The 20,904-nt window shown below is 35.6% G+C and overlaps 1 protein-coding gene across 1 annotated transcript in view; it reads right to left on the reverse strand.

The window, feature by feature from the left end:
• Positions 1–20,904, reverse strand: part of CDH10 (cadherin 10) — a gene marked incomplete at both ends in the record, with an annotated part of 57,035 nt that overhangs the window by 29,300 nt on the left and 6,831 nt on the right. The window contains one exon of the mRNA XM_079533610.1: positions 2,171–2,465. Coding sequence (XP_079389736.1) covers positions 2,171–2,465 — 295 coding nt within the window. The remainder of the gene's footprint in view (positions 1–2,170; positions 2,466–20,904) is intronic.

The following is a 20,904-nucleotide window of genomic DNA, read 5'->3' on the forward strand; positions in this document are numbered from 1 at the left end:
GAAATAAGGATAAATAATGATTAAATTGTATCTAGCTACCATAGAAGAACAGAGAAACAACATCAAATAAAAGAAGTGGTGTACTGTTCTGAAAAGAAGTCTTGATCAAGAAGATATGGAGAGTGAAGAAGAGGCAGAACAGCAGACTGTAGTAAAAACCAGAAGAATTTCATTGCAAGAAAGTGGGAAAAAAAAAAGTGAAAGAAGGGAAAATATCTGCAGAAAAATTTCAGGAGAACAAGATGTCTTCAAGGTTATTGACCTAAATGTGAGATCTTGAAGTTAGCCCGTTTATCCCTGCCTTTACTATGATTAATGAGCAGCAAAAGAAAGATGAACAAGGCAATCCTAAACTACGATTTATCTCTACATTACTTTTATCTCCAAGTATTAAATTTCCTTAGTCCACAGTCAATATGAAAAAGAAAGTGGAAGCTCTAAGATTTTTTTCTTTTAATCCAGCTGAAATCTTGACGTGTGTCTCCAGAATATTCAGCAATGTTCTTTAAATATGCTTTCCCTAAAGGTATCTACATTTTTAAAAAGGCACGATTCTAGTAATCCAATCAGCAAAACCGGTAAAAATTGGTATTACTATATGCTATTATTTCTATTTTAGAACAATAAATAAGGAAGCCTTTTCAGTTCTTCATCAGATGGAATTTCAGTGCAGACCAATATACAGTCACAGAATCACAGAACCAGGATGCTCAAAGCCCCATCCAGCCCGACCTCAAACACCTTCAGGGACTGAGATCCACAGCTTCTCTGGACAACTTGTTCCACCATGCTGAGAAAATGTCTAATTTAAATCTGCCCCCTTTTTGGTTCAAAGTCATTGCTTCTTGTCCTGATAGAGCCCCTTTACCACTTTCTTATATGTCTCCTTTAGGTACTTTAGGTGATTTAGATACTATCTACAAAAATCTAATACATTTGCTTTCCCTGCCTTCCATTTGTGAATACAAGAAAATTATTGCTGAATGATGACTTCTTAATGTTTCAATCACAACTCACAAGAAGACAGAAATATTTTCTTAAGAACAGAACATTTGTATTTCCCTTTCATGCATTGCTGTAGAGCTTTGCTATTATCTTTCATTATTTTCTTACTCTTTAAACATTAACCAAAGTAGAAAAATTCTAACACCTGTATGTATAAAGTATCTAAATGCACTATTTGATTGAGTAGTGGACGCAGTGGCAATAATTAAAACAGTAATAATAGATAAAAAATATTGAAGCTACTGTGGACGTTTTCTGGATATTTAGAAATTAACATTTTATCTACAGTAGTATAATGAATGGGTGAATTATTATTTTAAGGGAATATTTTGAAAGCTCTCAAAATACAGCCTAAAGATAGTTCTGCACTAAATAGAAGCTTGCATTCCATAATACTGAATTCCATGATACAGGCCAGAACTTAGTAGTTGTGGATAAAAACCCATTCTGTTAGGTTCATGTCATTCATTTTGATAAAATTCTGACATGAACAGAGAATAGTGTTTGTCTTACCCTTAACATTTGATCATGCCTAGAAAACTGAGTTTGGTTTTTCACAATTCAGTATTACTCAGATGTGGAGTCATGATGGAAAAAATCCTTGGGAGACTCTAGGCACATATATATCAAGGAATGACAAGGGTTTCATATAATGTAAAGTTCTTGCTAAGCATTCTACCTGAAACTGAATGCAAAGAGGAGAATGAAGAGCAGACAGTCTACATACAGGCAGTGCATCAACAGTACATGAGCAAACAAATAACTTTCCTTGGCCACAGAAAGAGTGAAAGACAAGACAGCTCTCCATGTAGTGCTTATCATCACTGGGCACTTCCAGTAAAATGAAAGAAAAGTTCATTAAGCGTTCAAAAAATTAATTTATTGATCTTATTCTAATAATTCTTAAAGAGGAAAGTGATCACCATTATTTACTTTCTGTTTCTATTTATATTCCAAATGACTTTAAGTTAATGTTTTAAACATTCTTAGTAGAAATCACATCTCTTTCTGGATGAAATTCTAGTATTTGTATGAGCAAGCCAAACTTAACAGTACTTATTCCATAAAGGACTCCAGATATAACTGAATTTTCAGAAGACGGGGAAAATATCTCTTGAATAACATAATTAGAGCAGGCATTTCTGTTGCAGTCTAAAACACTCACCCACTACTGACATTTCAGGAACACTAGCAGTATAAATTTCTTCTGGAAATGTTGGTTCATTGTCATTGATGTCATGGATTTTGATGACAAACTCAGATTCAGGTTCCACTGGTCTCAGAGTTCTTCTGTTAATAGCTTGGGCACGCAGGGTGTAAAAGGCTTTCTCCTCCCTGTCAATTCTCCGAGTAGCATGAATGTCACCTGTTTTCTCGTCAATTATAAAAAGAGTACCAGCCCCATCTCCTGACAAAATGTATTTGAGGGATCCATCTCCCTTATCCTGGTCAGAATGAAGCTGAAGTGAAAAACAAGCAAACAAAATAGGTCATTTTATTCAGAAGTAATAAAAACATTTTTAGTTGCTATTATTATAATAGATAAAATTATTTTGAATCCATCAAACAAGAAAACAGTCATTTTCAATCACTTCATGATGTTATACTGAAGCATTTGATTCTTAACATAGCTCCAAGAATCTTTTAACTTGGCTGTGATGGCAGATATCAGTTTTGCAGCAACACCTGTTCTCTGCTAAGAAACCTTTGCACCACAATTCTTAAAGAAGATTTTTATGTTAATACTGACCTTTTCCTTCCTTGAAGAGATCCTATTAAAAATTCACAACCTGCTGTGCATGTTGTAAATTCACTAAGCAGATAAAGAACATGGCAGGATACATGACAATTAAGGAAAACAGAAGAACTGTCTCCATGTCAGACTAATTTTAGATTTTACATATTGTATTATTTATATTTGTTCTAAACCAGAATATTTCATTTGAAGTCATTATCCTTTTAATTCCATTAAAAATGTAAATATCCTCAAAGAAATTTACAAATTTATTAGGGATTCAGATAATAGGTGTAAAGTCAATACTATGTAATATATAAGTAATATAATTCATCTATTAACGACCTTCAGTACAGACTTATTTCAATACATCCATGCTGAAAAAACCCTTTTTGCATTTCTTTTTTTAGTACAGTATTGTAGTTGACTAACTATATATTTGGATATACTTATCACAATTTCTCTCATCACCTTTCTGCACCTGTATCATTGATATCATATCTAACTGAAGGAATCTGGAATTCAGATCTATTATCAATATGAAATGCATATTTTGCTTTTAGATTCAGCGGAAGAGTTATGTCAAGAAGAAGTCTCGATTAATTTTAAAGGTTATTTTGAATACTTTTGATTTTATGCATGCAGCAATAAGAAACACGTTTTGTAGCATATAGACAAGAAGCTACCTGTGTACATTAACTATGATCATAAACTTGTACTTCCATGCAGAAATGATAAACATGATCAGTTTAAAGACATTCAGGGAGTTGCAGGTGATGTAAATATAAATGACAAACCTTTCATGATTTTTATATTGTAAACATGAAGAACATCATTCATTAGTTCTTATGTAGTACCTCAAATACATGTATGCAAAAACATATATCTATAAAACTTTCTTATCTGCATTTTTTCCAGTACATATTTCAGTGCAAGAAATTAGAGTGCAAGTGACTGTTTCTAAATATATCAGAATGTTCCAAGACTTTTTGACAGAACCGTTTCCTTTCTAAATGTAGCTAACTGAACACACATTATAAACATCTATTAGAATTACACCAAGATCATATATAGTCATCTGAAGGATTTTTGTTAATTCAAGCTCATTTCAGGTCATGAAAAAAAACACAAAACATAAATATCTCCCTTGAAAAGATACTGGATTTTTGTCTCTTCTTTTGTGGCACCCTTCTACTGTTTTCCATACCGTCTGTTTTAAGTCATTTCCAGGGTATCATATCAAACTATTAGATACTGGACATTATTTTGCAGTTGGTAATCCATTTTGTCAAGTCTTTTTGTTTAACTGAAAACCCTACTAAGTTCTTTCTTATGAAGGGCTTACTAGGGTACCACTTTATCTTCAAAAATTATTTTACTACTAGGAAGTTACTGGTGACCCATAACCACCAGATAAAGTATTTTCATGGCACAGTGATGAAGGGCAGTTACAGGGGGATGTTATTCCTGAGATATCTGCACAAGAAATAAAAAATAAGGGTCTCTTTGAGTATGAAATATTGGGGCAAATTTTTTTTTTTTTTAATGAAAATGAAAAATTATAGTTTTCCCACATGCCTCACAAAGCTAGGTCTGGCATTATAAATTCTCAGCTAAATTCAAGCTAAATGGCCATGTGATAATAAATTGAGGCTACAGTGTGCTCTCTGAAAATTCAGAAGCCACCTAGCAGTGTTGGGCAACATCATTTCTATCAAATACTCTAACTATGGTCCCATGTAAACTGTCCCAAAAAATAGTATTAGTCAAAAGTAATTCACAGACCTTCCAAGGAATTTTTTAGGGAGAGTGATATTTAGCAAAACATTCCAGGGAGTTGTTTAGTAATTTATCAACCCTGAAAACTGTGTTCTTGCTCCTGGGGATGTTGCCTGACACCAGGAATACAGAAACAGCGTACTGAAGACAACTAAATCAGAGAACAGACAAAAATCCACAATATGTGAAGCTTTTGAAAAAATACCCAATTAACGATGCAAAGATCATTTAACATACTCATTTGGTAAGTATTCAAGATAACATCAACACTGATGATTTTTTTCCTCACTTCTCCTGTTGCTATGTGTGCGTAAAGATTTCTTACTAAACCGATTTGAAAGTGAAAAATGTTCTTTATGTGCCACTTTTAAAAAATCATTAACCTGTTCTCCCCCTCTAATTCAAAATGTATACTTTTTAAAAAATAATTTTTTATTTATTTCTGAAGATTGTTGAACTTAGAGACCTTCACAAACAAGGAATGGTTGTGCTTTTGAATGGCGTATTTATAAGGAAGACCTGTTAGAATAGTTAAAGCTATAACACTTTACATTTTCTAAAAATTGTTAATCTTTCCACTTTGACAAAATAAGAAATTTTCAATTTTCTAATATATACATAACCATTTTTCAGTTCAATCTATCTAGATATTGTTAGATGATTGACCACCAAATTTACCCAGTCTGAAAATCATGAGTAGTGTCTCAATCAGGACAGAAGAGTTAACCAGTCTACTGTAGTACTAAGGAAAAAAAAAAAAAAAAAAAGAAAAAAACCCTTTCGTTTCACAACTTTTAGTATAAAATGTTTCCTATAGATATTTTGGAAAATGGGCATCTCTGATTCATATCAGCCTCACTGAGAAATAGAGGGATATCTGTTTCACACAGCAATTTTATTGCACAAAATGATCAGCTGTAAAGCAGTGGTTTTGTTTTCATATTTGTTACTGACATTTTGAAAACTGTTGTTTCATTGAATTTCTTACTGTTTCTCTACAGAAAAACTTCCCAATTCAGATGCTAGCAGTATGCATATTTCACCTGCTAGTTTAAATTTATACAGCCCTGTTTTGTCATAAAGTAACTGCAAGTGCTATTAAACAGTTTTGCGTCTTTAAGGTACGTGCAGTCATAAGTACAATTGGTTAATGAAAAGATGCTAGAATGAAATTTAGCTCAATATCTTTTCATATTTGTAAATGATTCCTCAGAAGTTGTGAGATGAACAACATAATAATTCTCCTCTAAAAATGACTTGAAAATTATAGTGTGGGAATTCTATGTTAATCATCTTCCAATGATTCAGATCAAACTTGCCAATTACAGGAGTGATTTTTTTTTTTCTCCTGTGATTGTTAGCCAAGTCTGAAATCTCCGAATTGAATATAAATTTTGTGAATCCTATTTTCATTCCAAAAGTCAGGAGCTGCTACCTGTGAAAATACAGAGTAGATTACGATAGAGACATATTACTATATGGAATACTTATGAAACACGTAATGATTTATGACAATGCCAGATAAAGACTAAAATCTCTACCACAAATTTGTATTTGAAATTCAGAAATCTCTATAAATTTTCAGTGATTGGTATTTAGATAACTAGAGACTGGACTATGACAGTATTAACAAAAAATAGAATAATCTTTACGCTGAATTTTGTAGTTGTTAATACAATTCAGGTCATTTTTCTACATGGTTTTAATATACTGTAATGTATAGTACACTTTCTAATATAGTTTACACTTTTTTGAAGTCTTCATGAAATGATAAGACTACTCTGTTATCACCTTCCTAAACAATTTTACTCTCCTACTTCAGATAATATTTTTTAAATTATTATTTTATATAATCTAGAATAGGTTTTTCTTACTTTAGTCTGCAAAATATTTGCCAACATTTCCATTTAATCCATGTATTGCAGTAACAAAAAAACTCAGTATGCTCCACAATTAATCAATCTTTCAGATTTTATTCAAACAAGATCTGTATTTCCCTTCATTATGGACCAATTTCAGGGCTATGACATTACCTATTAACTATTTTCTAAGGAATCATATTAGCCATATATGCCAAAATGCACCTTTGGAATCATTCACAATTTCGCTCTAAGTTTTCCACAGCAAATGATAATATTACTGGGTACTTCCTAGAATAATAATAATAATCTCACTAAACGTATTCTTACAGAGGGCAGATTTGATCTGCAGAGAATAATAGGCATAGAATTACCAAAACAGGGATATTTATTTTAAGCTCCATGAACTGAGCTATTAAATGATGCAGTTGTTTAGTGTTAGCTGAAATTATTAAAAAAGACCTTCATCCTTACCCTCATTCTTATGTCCTTTGCATAGTCTTTTGGTTGCCAGATTTAACTATATTAGCTTTGAACCAGCTTTACTCACCAGGTTAACTTATTTCAATTTATCCTTAAGGTAACATTTAAAGCATCTCTTTTAAGTTAAGAAACATTTTACATTAAGTTTTAATGAGACATGTGACATATTTAATTTTCTCACTCTGTCATATTGCCAGTTTTCAAGTCCCGTTTATGTTATTTAACAAAGAAGTGAAAAGAAAAGTGGCAAACTTCAGAAAGAAAAAATTTTATGAGTTCAAGAAATACAAAGCAAGAGCAAAGTAAAATACAAGCATAACAAGTAGCACAAGGTGAGGAAAGAAACTATTTTGCTTCCTGAGAAGCAGCAAAAGGTAGAAATGAAAAGCACCAATGTGCACTGCATTTTTAGATTATACCAGTTTACATTGAGTCATTATCCAAAGGAGATAAAAATCATAATTCTTATTTCTATAAGGAAAGCTTAGAACTGTTCCTTTCTGACCAATATTTTTATTGTTAATAATTAATATTTAAGGTGCTAATATACAAATTAAAATTTTTAATATTTTATACACATCCCTGTTGAAGTAATCTCTATCGAAGAATCAGAATGTGATTTTTCTGTCTTCTACAAACATCACAATCACAACATATCATCTGCAAGTTCTCAGGTTCCACAGACTGTGGAAATACACCAAATATATTACTTAATCCCTTTATTTGTATCTTTTGCACATCACTGTGGCTTATTCTAAATGGAAAAATCACAGTCTGGACAAGGTAGATGGCCTTGTTGCTGACATCAACTAATTATCAGCTGAAAAAGGCAGTTTCCTTTTTTACAATGTATCACATGAACCATCATACTCCTTTCTTAAGCCAAAGTCTTTAGCTGATATTCAGAGAGCTAGAACAAGAAACTTTTTGCTTCATTGGACTGTTACAGCTTCTACTCTAGAAAATACAGAAGCTACCACAAACCTGAGACTAATTGAATTTCATACACTGAAGGCTTTTTCCATGAGCCAATATGCATGGTTTCTTCTACTATTAATGTAATAAACACAGTCCCTATGTTAGATGCAGACAGAAAGTAAAGAATTGGCACTAGGATTACAATGCCCTTACTTTCTGGTATCTTGGCTAAACACCTCCAGTAGATGACTGCATACTGATAGGAAAAATTGAATGAAGAAACAATTGTGAAATGCTAAATTTATATGAGGAATACATGAACTGCCTATGTGACTAAAATGGAGTAAAAATACAGTAAAAAACAAACAAACAAAATGAAGCCTATGCCTATTGTTTCAGGTTCAAATTCATTAAAGAAATGGGCTAAATTAAGAATCAATTAATGACAACAATCAAAGAAGTAACTGAGAACTGATTTTAGGTAATGATTTTTGTTGATAATATTTTTGTTACAGCTTATATCTGTCTTCTTAAAGTACCCTAGGTATTAGCCAAAAACAAACAAGCAAACAAAAAAAACAATATTAAAAAAAATCAATTACTAGTTTTTATATATCTCAGAGAGCACAATTAGCACAAATATATCTTACTGGACAGTTTGCACTATATGTTAAAAAAAAAAAAAAGACAATTTTTTTATTTTTATTTTTATTTTTTTTTTTTGAAACAAATGTGTAACACAACTGAAAACAATGATGCTTAGTTCCTTCTTCTTACTTCTGAAGGCCCCATAAAAACACATTTAGGACAGTTCTTCTTGTTTCCATCTTTAATAACTATAAAATGTAAATTAGCAAGAGCAGAGAAGAACTTCTATGTTTAATGTGTCTGAAATTTCTCCTCATGAATATTCTACAGTATATGTGCCTCCCAAAGATGTATACTTGGGCAAAAAGTAAATATACCATAGAGAAGTGAATAACAGCATCTACCCCAAAAGCGGTAAATGACAGCATAGATGGGAGGTGTATATAGCAGAATTAAGAACTAAATTGACATTTTATTACTGAAAGAATATTTTAATAATTTTAAAAAATTACTTCCATGATAACATAACATTATGGTGAACTTGATCCCGAGCAAAGGTGTAGAGGGGTGAGACCGTGGTTATATTTTCAATTTTTCTTTTGGCCTCAAGAAGTTACTGATGAAACTGAACTGGTGCTACATTTAATACAGTATTTCAAACAAAAAGAAACAAAGGTGTCTTGGAACAGTCCTTACTGATTTCCTTTCATAACCCCAAGAGGTCAATGAAGCTGGTCCTTTAAGAGATGCCTGGTCCAGGAGAGATGTACTGATATTTTGTAACATTACAAGAATATCAAGGTATTGCATCTGTGAGAGGAGACATTGTTGTCTCCTCATTGTGAGAGGAGACAATATGCGCAAATCCTTAAATGTAACAAATTTTTATTTGGCCATCAGATTTAAGTTAGTTCTTTCATTGAGTTATAAAATAAATTATTCTAGAGAATAACACTTTTAAGAAAAATCATGACTATACACCTATTACTAAGTAAATGCACTATTTAAAACACTACACACAACTACATTACAGTTACAAAAGTAAATTTAACTTAATTTAGTCATGTTTGTATTAAGACTAGGCAGGTATTCGTAACTGAAATTTAAATCAAAAACTGCCCTATGAAAGCAGCATCAGACTGAAAGATGCCAAATACAGATCTGGATATAATTTTGGCAACATAAATACAGAATATCTTATCCTATCTTATCTTGTCTTATGTTATCAACAACATCTACAGTCCAGTGAACTGTATTTGTCAGCTACAGATATTGGATATTACACTGTTAAAAAAAACCCCATATACTACATAATAATTACTTTTCCTGATTATTTGCTGTTTCAGTAATTTGTTGCATGTATCACTATTTCCAACTGTGGTAACTGATGAATAGGCCAGGTTAAGATTTCCATATGACATTTGCTGGTATTTGTAAAACTTTAGTAGTACTCTTTACCTAATCTTCTATATCCTAATCTCCTGTAAAACATATTACTTATGTAATGGGATTTTTAAATTATTATTATTTTTACTAATTGCTTTAGTGTAATTGTTATTTTTGTTTTATTTATTTCAGTTATTTTTGTTTTATTTATATTGTCATAGAGATATTATTCATTCTCTTCTCTTTTCCAGGATTATACCATTTCATGAAGGTTCAGTTCTGGCCTTATACATTAGGGCAAGTTCGTTCTTTTTTTCTCTGTGCAGTATAAATAATTCTACAGCCTTCCTAGAAGACTTCATAATTCTCTTTCATGGTACATAGTCTTACATGGTACTTGAAATAGTACTCCTTGCTCTGTTGGTGACTAAATTTTCTATAGTGTGTCATTACTCCTTCCTAGCAAATACATTATTCAAATCTGCACCATTATTCTTAAATGATAAACTTAGTCTAACCTTGTGCAGCTCTTTCCAACAACACACTGATCGATGGTCCTTTAGTCTTCACATTTATGTAATTTGGCTTTTACTTTCAAATGTGCTACTTCTGACACATGGAGAATGGTCTGCCACATAACCTGACCTAACTAAAGAGATAATTAAGCAATCAGTTTCTTTGTTTTCTAGCTGCTTTATTTATGAGCAGGGCTTGCTGTTCTTTCTGAATGACCTAAGACATTTTGTTCATAGCTAAGGTATTTCTAAATCCACTGAGAAATCCTTTGTGGAGCATCTTCCATTGCATCACTGTATGAAAATGTAGCAACACTCCTGAACATTAGTTCTTACAAGCAAAATATATTTTTAAAGAATAAAAAGGTTGGTCAGTTCTGAAAGATTTTACAAGTAAAAAAAAACTCTATCAGCTTACAAATGTCTTTTACCTCTCCTGACTCTGTCCTCTCATGTGCGTATTTATATGCTACTTGTTTGTATCAATTTTAGTCACATTTGCAGTTCATGTATTTGTCATATAAATTTAGCATTTCACAATTGAAATGATAAATTCATTATAAGCTTACCTAAATTTTTGGCCAAATCATCCTTTCTGTTTTTCATCTACTTTCCTGAAAGGACATTTCTTTAAATTCCTGCTCTTTACATCATAAAAACTATTAGGATTTCTCTCATTTATTCTGTTTACTTCACCTCTTACACAATTTAAGTAGTCATTTTCCTCGCTATCAAAATTTGAAATATGTATTTGAAATATATAGTTCATTTTTGTCACTTAATACTAAACAAGACAATTTATAATCATGATAATTTCCTAAGTAGTAATAGTTGCTAACTGTTATATTATAAAATAATATTTTGTACTTCCTAATGTGCCATTTAGGATGGAACTGTAAAATGTGAAATTTTAATTTGTATGTATTTTACATCAAATGCCTTACCTCAGAAAACGATATGCAAAAGTTCTTAAAAGATGAAGTACTTACAATAAAAGGAAGAAATCTTAATTTCTACTTCATGTCTCCACATGTCTAATATAATTTATTCCTCTAATCACTGTAACATATACCAGTAATTACAAAATCTATTATAACTTTTTAGAAAGAACAAGAAACACAAGAGAGTTTCTAAACTAAGTGGGAGGAAAGAGTTTTCTTCTTTCCCTGGCTATTTTTTGGATGAGGAATGCATAAAATATTCCGCATGATCATCTCTACTCTGTCATGTCCCCATTTTGCAACTATATTTTTATCCTATAATATTTCAAACCAAAAAGTCCAAACTCTATTTCCAGTTTTGTTGTCTTATTAAGTGTCATTTGCTTGAGAATTTTTAAGAAAGGACAACCATGCTTCAGGAAAGTATTAGCAGTGAAGTATCCCAATCTTTACATCAAGTGAAAATGTATTACATTCATGTCTTCCACCAGTGCTTTGAGATACATAGGCAGTCATGTTCCAAAAAATGCAGGATTGAAATAATAAAACAAGAAGTAGAGGCAGTGTCTACCTCTTTGTCCAAATAAAAGTGACACAAGAAAAATTAATTCAGTGTGAGTCTGTACTGCTTATGAAGAAGTAATGCTAAATACAGATAGCACAATTGTACTGAAGTTATTGATGCATGAAAGAAAACATGAAAGACATAGAGCCAAAGTGAAGGCGAAAAAACAGCTACAGCTAGGAAAGTCAAAAGAACACATTGACAGAGTTGCACTCTGACTAAAATATTGTAAAAATAGAGAGCAATTTTTTTTTCCCCTTAGTGGCTCAGTCCTCCTTTAACATTCTCTGTAAAATAGCTATGAAAAGTTTCAGGAAACAGAAATAATTGAGTTTGAGGAAGTATCAGGAAAATGAATGATGTTTTGGAAAATGTTGGTTGTTTACTTCTGAGAACAAATGTTGCTCTGTTCACTAGGGGCCTCAGATACATTGACTGTACAACTATAAAACAGAAAGTACTGGAGGGTTTGATAAAACCTGCCATTACAGTCTTTTTGGTTAAGCTTATTTTTAATTATCTTCAAAGAGGAAAATGCTCACAAATATAAGGCAATGCTTCCAGCAGGAAGGCATTTTAAAAGGGTAAACATCAACTTTTAACTTCCTGGAACTTTTTCCCTCATGGGTATTTTGTTGCAAGCCACCGATTTTCTCTCAGTATTACCCCTGGCTCTTCCTTGCTATCTGTTTATACAAGATATTTAAAAGGTCATCTGCATTTGATTTAAAGAAAAAAGAGACGAAAATGCCCCTAAAGCATTAGCCTTTGAATTGATGTAGAAACTATTCACTTTTTATTCATTTATTGTTTCAAACAATGTGTAGGTCAAACATTTCTAAACTTTTTTTTTCTATGATGTTTTTAAAATCCTTGATTGAATGAATGCAATGTGATGAACTGGACTCTAGTTTTATTGAGCTATGGCTTTGAATATAGATCATTCCAGTCTTTCCTTTTTGGAATATCTTTCTTTGACAGCTGGATACCATTTTAAAATTGAAAGAGAAATTGAAGTTAAAGGAACTGGAGAGCTCAGATCAAATTATTTCCCTGTTTCTTATACTATTTTGAAGCGTTATGCTATTTTTGAATGCAATGCATAATCTCATACAACCTCCGAGTTTGGACTCAACCCAAGAGAGCTTTAACTCTTATCTAAGATGACAGCAAAATGCATCTTATTGGTGATTTTATATCCACTGGAAGGATGTCCATAACTTTCCCCTTTGTAATTCTTCCTGACAATTTATCAACAGTATTGTACTTTGTGTTTAATCAGAGCTGAATGGTCTTTTTTAGAAATTAGATTCACAATGACAAATAACTGATATTGGGAGTATTAGGAAAAAAAACAAATCAAACGTTAAAACAGTTTTCTTAGAGACTGAGACAGGCAGTTGCAGGAAACATACATCAGTGATTGGGGTCATACTGACCTCTTCGCCTTATTATCACACCATCAAACTAACACCAGAATCAATCCTTTACTCAATGGATTATTCATTCTATAACTGCTATCTCTTCATCTGAAGGACAAATTCCGCAATTGGAAAAGGAAGTCTGTCTTACATGTACCTTACTGTGTGCTGATCAAAACCATACACAATCACAAAAGAAATCTCTGACAGTTTGTATCACAGTTTGAGTTGTCAGGTTCTGATTCTTTATTATTATTATTGCAGTTCAACAACACAATCTTTGAAGGTCCCTTCCAACTCAACTAAACTCTTTTTTTCTCTTCCCTCCCCACCCCTTCTCCCCTCTCCTTCTCTCAGTTCTCCTCTCCTCTGCTCTCTTCTCCTCTCCTCCCCCCTCCTCTCCATGAAAACATTCACACATAGGTTGCTCTGAAAGTACCACCTCCTCTTTATTTCCATGGAAAGAAAAATAGATACGAAGTGCAAAATAGCATTCTTCCATAAAGCAAATTCTCAGTTACAAAACACTATTTTTCAACACAGTTACCACCACAAGTTACACATTTTCACCAGCACTAAACAAAAACCTGCATGGCACATTTGTGCAAATCTGCACTTAGTAGAAGAGTTACTGTCACTGCTGTCATTGCTGAAAAACACCACCCACTGCCTCACTGTGCTCATATCCACTGTTTGGTCTCCATAAATGTTCATTAAACATTGAAGAACGTCAATGAGTGCCATTTATTCTGCACTAAGAAATTCAGTGATGTTCCTTTGCTTCATAGGGTCTTCTGTGTCAGATGCCATTCTGTCAGACTGCCCTGGTGCTTCCTTCTGTCACACAGCAACATAATGTAACAGAGTATTGGTGGGAAGGCTCAACCTCTATTGCCATAGTATCAACATTTCTCTGACGTCACTGACCAATATAATGAAATAGGAGGCATTATTTTAAGAGCAGCCTTCATACTTTCCTGGCTTGCATTTACCATTGTACTCTGTAGCATGGAAAAACCATATGATTCTATAGCTAGCCAGCTGATTCTAGCTGCCAGCTGATGCACAGAAAAGCAATATGCAGATACTGCTCTCTACTTATATATACATTCATTTCTGAGAAGATTTGAAATACATTTATGGATGAAGAAAGCATAAGAAACTGCATATGAAACCAGTCAGAATGACGTACAAACCATGGAGAAACCCATCCTTCCTGCTCAACAGTTGTGAAAGTGTTGTTTGTCAGGTACTCATAACAGATTAAGTTTATCTTGCTTATAAGCATACTATGTGATTCTATAATACTGAGATCTCTTGGAGAGGAAATACAAAATAACTTTTTCGAGACATTTGAGCTAAATACACTACTGCATGGGGTATGGGTGCCAGACACACTCCAAGGACCTGTGGGGTTGTGGTGTGAGGTGAGGCTGAGGATGCCCCATGCCAGACACAGCTGACTTCAGCAGCTCCATTGTAGGGCGTGACACCTCAGGAAGAGTCTAGGTAAGAGAGCAAAGCTAGTACGTTTTGCCTGTGATCTTCCAGTCTTCAACTTGACCCACCAAATTTTTCATCTAATCTCCTCCCCCTGTCCTGTTGAGAGCAATGACAGAGCAACTGAGTGGGCTCCTGGTAAATGACCAAGGTCAACCCATCAGAGTTATCCTTTGTACCAAAATTTACTTCCTATGAATTCAGAAGCAGTAAAAACCTTTGACATAGGACAGCATATAGGAGGCACAGTTCAGTGTGCTGCCTCAGAAGTTAAACATACTAGTAGCGGTGAAAGACATTGCCATGGGAAGTTTTTAAATGCTTGCTAAGAGTCACTTTGGAGAGAAAGAACTAGAAAGTTCATTTGGTTTTCAACTAATTAATAACTCTGTTCAGCAGAATTTAATATCTCAAGCTCCCTCTGCTTTGTACATCCTGGAAGAAATGGCAATTTTAATATTATTTTCCTTAAGGGATCAATAAAACAAAAAATTCTTAAAGTAATGATGATAACCAGGCAAATACTCCAGCTGTCCCCCAAAATACCATTTCAGGTTTTTAGGAACAATTACATTTCCTTGCTTTTGCTTTCAATTAAACATCATTAACAGCATCAAATCTGATAATAGTTAGGGCCCATAGAGGCCAAAGGGAAACAAAAACAGACTTCTGAAATTACAAACTACATATAAAACTGTAACCATCTAAATGAAAAATATCCTGTACCAAGAATAGTATTTTCAAGCTATTATCTATATGTACCTAAGACATAGATGCACATAAGAAATTTAGTGTCTTATAGTATTTTTTTCATGTATTTTACCTTACTTCAATACTTTTGGAATGCTGTAGGTACACTTCTCCTATGAAGAAAGGTTGAGAAAACTGGGCTTGTTGAGCTTGGAAAAGAGAAGACTCCAGGGAGACCTCATTATGGCCAATATTTGAAAGGAGTGTATAAACAGGAGGGAGAATGGCTGTTTACAAGGGTGGATAATGATAGGACTGGAGAGAATGGTTTAAAACTGAGAAAGGGGAGGTTTAGGTTATTTTAGGAGGAATTTTTTCAAAGACTGGTGGCACACTGGAACAGGTTGCCCAGAGAGGTTGTGGATGCCCCATCCCTGGAGGCATTCAAGGCCAGGCTGGATGTGGCTCTGGGCAGCCTGATCTAGTAGTTGGTGACCTTTCACATAGCAGGCGGATTGGAACTAGATGATCATTGTAGTCCTTTTCAACCCAGGCCACTCTATGATCCTGTGATCTATGTGCACACGATGAGAGCCTAGAATTGACAACTGCCACAGGCTTCATTTCCAATGAAGATTTGATGCAGATACAAACCACGGTGCTTCCCCTCTTTTAACCATATCAAATGGTAAAGAAGGTGTAGACAACAGTTTAGAGAACAGTTTATCCCTAGCAGCACCCACACAGGCACTGTCATTCTTTGAACGATTTTCTTCCCTTCTCTTAGTACATACAGTAATAAAAATACAGAATACCTGCCTTTCAGTTCTCTCAGACTAGAGAGTTTCTGATAAACTAGTGCTTGAATGAACAATTAGTTAGCCTACCTTTACATTTGAGTAAGACTTTGTGTTTTCATTTTTCTATTCTTGTATATATCTTCCCCTGCTCTTACTCTCTTTCCTTCAGACCCAAGTTCTATCTCCTCTAATACATCACTTGTCAGTCTGTGTAGAAACCTGAACCTGTACCCCCTAAAGCAAGCTTTTATATTCCTGCCATAACTTGGTACATTAAATAATCTTCACAGCCTACGTGTTTAGTCTTGCTGAGAAGCAAAAATCTTTCTCAATGTTGATGTCCCTCAAGGGTCAGTTCCACCACAATGCACTATCTTCCATGAAATCAGGTTCTGTAAGTACAACCTGCTTTTTGCATCCAGTAGAGTCACAGTCCAAGTCCCACATCAAGACTTACAAAGAATAAACTGTCTTATTTTACTCTGGCAGTGGAATTGCAAATATACATGATCACAATTCATTTATTCATTGAGCAGAATATCTTTCCTCCTTTCTGTTCTTTATTAATCTCTGTCACAAGAATCTGCTCTAGCTGAAAATTTATCCTTTTAAGAACTTTGGTGCCATAAAGTTGATTCCCTACACTTGAAGGGAAAGGCATTTTCAGCTCAATCAGATCTTCACACCAAATATTATGCATATTCAATTCAAAATAATACTTTTCAGTCTCTGTGGCAATGAAAGTCATTTAAAAATTCATCCAGGAATCAAAAATACAACTGCTTTTTGAAAGATTTGGAGTCTTCATCTTTCCACTACAACAGCAACACTTCAGTGAGATTTTATTTTTTAACCTGTCTTGATGATGAACCCTTTCAGTCATGTTTCACTTCATACTGTTCAACATCTGATAAATTATCTTTTAAGACACTAAAAAACACTGCAGTGTATCTAAGAACTTAAATGTCTCAAAGAGCTGAAATATTCATTCTGGTTGATCCTCTATACACTAAAACTACCATGATGAAAATTGCTGGAAAATAATGTTATCTATCTGATCAAGCACAGGTGGAAATATCTGCTGGACTGAAACAGAAGGGTAGATCAAAATAAATAGTAAAAAAGAAAAATATACTTAAATGTGGATTAATTTATTTGTGAATAATGGTGGATTAAGACATTGCTATTACACAGTGGTGTTTCATTAAGAGAACAACTGTCAGCATTTAAAGGCAAAATGTTAAATAATTTTCTCTAGTTAAACAAACTAAAAACATATGCTCTTTGTCATGGTTTTATGATTTTTGGTCATCAGTATTCCACACCATAACATCATGTAATGCACTGGGGGTGGGGTTTGATATCTGCCGAATGTTCGTCCGACGGAGAAGAACTACATTTCCCCAGGAGGCTTTGCGGTCAGCAAGGGGATATAACTCCATGCAAGGTCACCTGATCCTTCTTCTTCGCCTGCGCTTCGCTGTCTGCGCTTCGCTATCTGCGCTTCGCTGCCTGCGCTTCGCCGCCTGCGCTTCGCCATCTGCACTTTGCCGTCTGTACTTCAGTCACTCAACTGGACTGCACTTCTCACCCCAGCATTGTGGTGAGGTCTATACAATTCAAACAGACTCTCTCTCTCTCTCTCATTGTATTTTACTAATACTATATTTAGTAAAATCATTTGTTCCACCTCAGATTAGTGCTGTTGTTTTCAAGTATTTTGGGGTCCCCTGCTTCCCCTTTCCCAGAGGCGCGGATCCGCAGATCCCTCCGCCCTGCTGGTCACGGAACTGGGCCGGACCAGCCCATAAACCGTTGACATTTTTGGTGGAGAATGCGGGCATCAGTTGCTTTCTAGCTGTTTAGACTCTCTGCTCTCAGAGAGTTCCGTTGGGAAAGCTTATCTGTTTCACCGCTACTCTCTGAAAACGTGACCTTGAGAACTCCAGGCGGACTGCCAGTATCATAGGATATTTGTAAACTCTGAGCTTTACTATCTTGCCTCTGTAAAAAAAAAAAAAAAAAAAAAAAAAAAAAAATGCTTTCTGTAGTGAAACTGACTCTTAAAGGGCTGCACGCTGCTGCCTCTTCTTTCCTAATGCTCAAAACATACTGGGCATTAATTAAGCTTGCCACCTTGCTCTATGGAGCAATCGGCATATACAATCAATTGAAAACATGGGTGGAAATATGGACCTGGCACGTTCGTACAATGTGGCTTACAATTCCGGAGACAGCTGTCAATTTTACAGGACTGGGATTTTTTAAGGTTTCCAGTCTTACCTTTCAGCCTGTAATGCAGTTTTTGAATGAACACCTAGTCGCATTACTAATCTCCCTGAATGTATTGCTCATCATTTCGCTCAGTATTAGTATTTATTATATTTTGAGGATGTCCTCCCCAAAACCAGAGAATACTGAGTGGCAGGGAGTGTGGAGAGGTCTGGGAAAGACTTTAGACAGATGGAAATCTTCAGTCTCATGGAACTTTACTCCAGAACACCTGAAAGACCCCGAGAGTCTAAACAGCTATTTAAGGCAGGAATGTTGCGGCTTGGGCAGTTCTGAGGAGGCACATATGATTTGGGGCCTGGCTAATGCTTATCGGGCCTTATTCAATACTATCCTGGAGAGAGAGAGAGCTTCTGAAATTGAAAGGGAGAGTCTCAGGGAAAAAGTTCAAAATGAGCGAGAGAGTCTCCTGCTCCAGAGGAAAAACCTCCGATCTGAGAGAGATGCCCTCCGAATTGAGAGAGACTCCCTGCAATCCAAGCTCGACAATCTTCAATCTCAACAACACACCCTCCAATCTGAGCTAGATACTGTCATAATCGAACGAAACAAGCTCCAAGCTGAACTGGAGGATGAGAGCATTGGAACTGACCAACCTGATCAACCACAGGAGGCACCACAATCGATGTCAGTTGCCCCTGTAAGAGGACGGAAAACAAAGCGAATCTCGACTCAGTTAGAAGAGAAGAAAGAGGAGGAAAGAGGTCCAGAGGAGTGGCTCCGAGGGCCAAGAGAAGCACCTCTGAGTCCAGGGGAGGGGCCCTCAGTAAGACCACAGTCACCAACACCTACAAGGGCAAGAAGTCCTGGAAGAGCAAGAGGTGAGCAAGATATTGTTACCTTTGTTGATCGATCTCTGAAAATGAATGAAATTCGAAGTCTGAGAAAAGACTTCTCACGCCACCCAAATGAGCCTATTGCTACTTGGTTACTTTGATGCTGGGACAATGGGGCCAACAGTGTGTGGCTAGATAGTAGAGAAGCTCGCCAACTGGGTGGCATTGCTAGGGACTCAGCCATTGACAGAGGTATTAGTACATGCCAGAACCAGGCCTTCACCCTCTGGAAGAGGATGTTGTTAGCTGTAAAAGAAAGATACCCCTTCAAAGACGATCTGATGCCTGAGAAGAAGAAATGGGCTGATATGGAAGAAGGCATCCGTTATTTGAGAGAATGTGCTGTGGTGGAAACACTACATAGCCCCGATTTCATTCCTGATGAGCCAGACCAAGAGCATGATCCCGAGAGAGCCAGGTGTACACCAAACATGTGGCGTACATTCACAAAGACTGCACCAGAAAGGTACGCCAGTACATTTGCAGCTATGTATGGCAGAGGGGAAAGAAGACCCCTTATAAATGAGTTGCTTAATAAACTTCAAGACTTTGAGTTACATTTAAGCCCTCTACGAGCTTGTGTTTCAGCCATTGAAAAAGTAGCTGAAAAGCTGGACAGAATGGAGAACAAACAAGAAGATATAATAGGTAAACTATCAATCGTGCCTGATGCCGATGAATACATGGTGGTAACAGATACATCCAATGAGGAACAGAATTCCCAAAACAGCCTACTTGAGGGGCTAATCAACTTGATTTCCTCCCAGTCAGTGTCATCCAACATCTCAGCTATCAAAAGAAGACGTCCTCCTGTTCGAACAAGTGACAACAGTAAGACCACGTCACGTTTTGCCTTGTGGCATTACCTACGCGACCATGGAGAAGATATGAAGAAGTGGCATAAGCAACCTACTCCAGCACTTCAAGCACGGGTAAAAGAATTACAAGACAAATCAACCACCAAGGTGAACTTCTCCAGAAAGGTGATTGCTCCAGTTGCTGCAGACAACGGAGATAACAAATAGAGGGGCCCTGCCCCCAGCCAGGGGGGGGAAAGGGATAATAGAGTTTATTGGACTGTGTGGATTAGATGGCCTGGCACATCAGAATCACTAAAATATAGGGCCCTGGTGGATACTGGTGCACAGTGCACTCTAATGCCCTCGAGTCACCAAGGGACAGAATCAATTTATATTCATGGGGTGACAGGAGGTTCCCAAGAACTGACTATGTTGGAGGCCGAAATCAGCCTCACTGGTAGAGACTGGCAAAAGCACCCTATTGTGACTGGCCCAGAGGCTCCATGTATACTTGGTATTGATTACCTCAGAAGGGGATATTTTAAGGATCCCAAAGGGTATCAATGGGCCTTTGGAATAGCTGCTGTAGACACAGGTGTTAAGCAGTTATCTGTTTTGCCTGGCCTATCAGAAGATCCGTCTGTTGTGGGGTTGCTACAAGTGGAAGAGCAACAGGTACCGATAGCTACAAAAACGGTGCACAGACGGCAGTATCGCACCAACAGGGATTCCTTGCTCCCCATTCAGAAGTTAATTCATCAATTAGAGAATCAGGGAGTGATCAGCAAAAC

Source organism: Tetrao urogallus (assembly GCF_951394365.1).
Source record: "Tetrao urogallus genome assembly, chromosome: 3".
NCBI classification, from domain to species: domain Eukaryota; kingdom Metazoa; phylum Chordata; class Aves; order Galliformes; family Phasianidae; genus Tetrao; species Tetrao urogallus.